The 2,480-nt window shown below is 55.7% G+C and overlaps 1 protein-coding gene across 1 annotated transcript in view; it reads left to right on the top strand.

The window, feature by feature from the left end:
• Window positions 1-1,899, top strand: part of SARDH (sarcosine dehydrogenase) — a gene marked incomplete at its 5' end in the record, with an annotated part of 20,247 nt that extends 18,348 nt beyond the window's left edge. Inside the window, 2 exons of the mRNA XM_010009551.1 lie at window positions 389-524; window positions 1,774-1,899. Coding sequence (XP_010007853.1) covers window positions 389-524; window positions 1,774-1,899 — 262 coding nt within the window. The remainder of the gene's footprint in view (window positions 1-388; window positions 525-1,773) is intronic.
• Window positions 1,900-2,480: the final 581 nt, after the last annotated feature.

The raw sequence follows: 2,480 nt of genomic DNA, 5'->3' as shown, positions 1-2,480 counted from the left end.
ACTGAGGAGTGAGTACCACTGGGTGCCCCAGGACAAGCACCTTCAGCTATCCACATCCACCCTGCGCCCGGGCACGCACGTGGAGCTCAGCTGCAGGCTGGCTCAGCTGCTTTCCACACTCTAATTCTGTCTCTAATTTAAATCCCACCACAAAGTCCCTGCCGGATGTTTAATGGGAGCTGGAAGCAGTGTGACAGGGAGTGGGTTTATCTTGCTTCACCCCCATCAGCGGAGGTTTTGCAAGTCAGGCTGGGATCAGCGCAGGGAGGTTCATGAACCTGTGGGCAGTGGGAGCCCCAGCATGTGGGGTCTGGTCCCTCCAGACCCCTCTGCCCTGTGGGGTCCCAACGTGGGGTTTGCTGACAGCATCTCTGCCCTCTCCTTGCAGGAAGGTGCCGATGTTCGGCCTGGAGGCAGTCTGGCGGGATGGGGAGGTGGTTGGCCACATCCGTCGGGCAGACTTTGGATTTGCCATTGACAAAACCATTGCCTATGGCTACATCCGTGACCCAGCGGGGGGCCCGGTGAGTGCAGCCTCCGAGACCTTGCCAGGAGGACGTAGCACTGGTTTCAATTTGAAGCCACCTGCACAAACCCATCGGATGCCGAGCGATGCTGCGGCTCAGCGCGGGGTTGGTCTCCAGCTCGAGTGCTGCTCAGTTAATTGCAGCTGAGTAATTGTAGCAGTGAATTAACTTATGTCATACAGACCAGTAGCCAATACGCTTGCAGCAGCCTCCTAATTAACCCTGGTTCTCCTGGGTAGTAAATCAGATGCCCTCATTAAGCAGCATGCTGCAGGCAGAGGCCAGGGAACCTTAGTGGGGACAGAAGGCTGCGGATGATGTCCCCAGAGACTCTCCCTGTTGCAAACCAAGCGCAATGCATATGCTTGTGATTTCATCCTCTTGCTTGCCTTGATTTTTAATCCTGCATCACTGGAACATTCCCAGGTCAAGTGATTTTGTGTTCCAGTTGCCCCCTCCGACCCTGAAGGGATCTTTTCTCCTTATGGTGAATGTTCTGCCCTAGATGTTCCTTTCCTTTTCCACTCTCTCCTCTCCCTGTTACTCTTGCTCTCCCATTTGTCCCTGCCTGTCCCTCTATGCAGCCCCTGGCATGGCTGCTCAGCACCTTGCCATGCTGCTTGTGCCCCATTAGTTTTCTTCCCAAGGATGTGGCCCTTCAGTGACCGGGTGTGATCTCCCTGGCTCTGGGGTCAGGGATGTCTCTGCAGCATCAGGGCTAGAGAGTCACAGGAGCACAAGAGGGGCAGGGGGTGAAGCAGGGAAGAGAGAAACAAACGTTCTGTGATGATGAATTACTGACAATTCCCAGCACTGCGTGGCCGCACGGGCTCAGCTCACGCCTGTCACGCCAAGTGGTGGCATCCCAGCTGCCACCACAGTCCCCTCCTGCAGCCAGGGCTCACCTTGTGGGGTGTTGGGGTGGCCCCTCTGGCAATGAGCTCCCGCAGCCTGGCTCTAAGTGCACTTTGCACCGGGCGCCAGTGAGAAAATACACAGAAAAACCCAAACCAGCCTCTTGAAAAAATGAAATAGTGCATTGTCTTTATTTGTTTTCAGCTGAGTGCTTTTAACAATCCATTTCCCTCCTCCCTGTGTATCCTCCTGGGGCACCAGAGCTGGGTTTCTGTGGGAAGCAGCTCTGTGGGAGCTGGCCCAGTGTTGGAGCTGGGATGCTGGCGGGGGCTGGTGCCTGCGGGGGTCTCACGGCGCCTCTTGGGGTGTTCTCCATGGCTCGGCCCTGCAGGTCTCGCTGGATTTCGTGCGGAGCGGCAGCTACAAGCTGGAGCGGATGGGGGTGCCCTACCCTGCACAGGCACACACCAGGTCCCCGTTTGACCCGGACAACCAGCGCGTGAAGGGCTTCTACTGAGCACAGGGCTGGCGAGCGGGGCTGCGGATGCAATGGGAGAGGGAAGATGCCATTAGGAGCTGCCAGCTGAATTCCCGGCCCCAGGTGCTCCAGGCAGCTCCAAGGTCTGCTGGGAGAGCCAGGGAATCGCCTGCAGCGAACTCATCAACCAAAATTGGGTCAAATTATAGGCGAAGACGAGAAGGAGATGCCAGAAAGTCCTAAGATGATGTTGCTCTGTTTTCTAAATGAAACAGTACCACTAAAGCAATAATTCTTTTCCTTGGGTTAAGTGGCCTGAAAACAACGTTTTGCTTGACTGCAAATGAAGTGGTTTCAATTTTTGACTTCGCTGGAAACTCTTTCTCTCAAAATGTAGTTTCACGCTGTCTGGAAATGGATGTTTTAAACTAACTGCTGTTAATACAGCTGTAGCCTCCAAAGCTGCCATCCCAGTGGTCCCTTCCTGCATCTGTCCCTGCTCTGACAGTGTCACCTGCCCTGGCTGTGCCCTGGGGATCCGGAGCTGGGGTGGGAGCACTCGGGGGCTGTGGAGGGAAGGGGCAGGAGGCCCAGGGACATTCACACGGTGGATGCTCTGC

This window comes from Nestor notabilis, unplaced genomic scaffold (assembly GCF_000696875.1).
Source record: "Nestor notabilis isolate BGI_N333 unplaced genomic scaffold, ASM69687v1 scaffold19362, whole genome shotgun sequence".
Classification (NCBI taxonomy): Eukaryota; Metazoa; Chordata; class Aves; order Psittaciformes; family Psittacidae; genus Nestor; species Nestor notabilis.
This window is presented reverse-complemented; position numbering and strand designations above follow the sequence as displayed.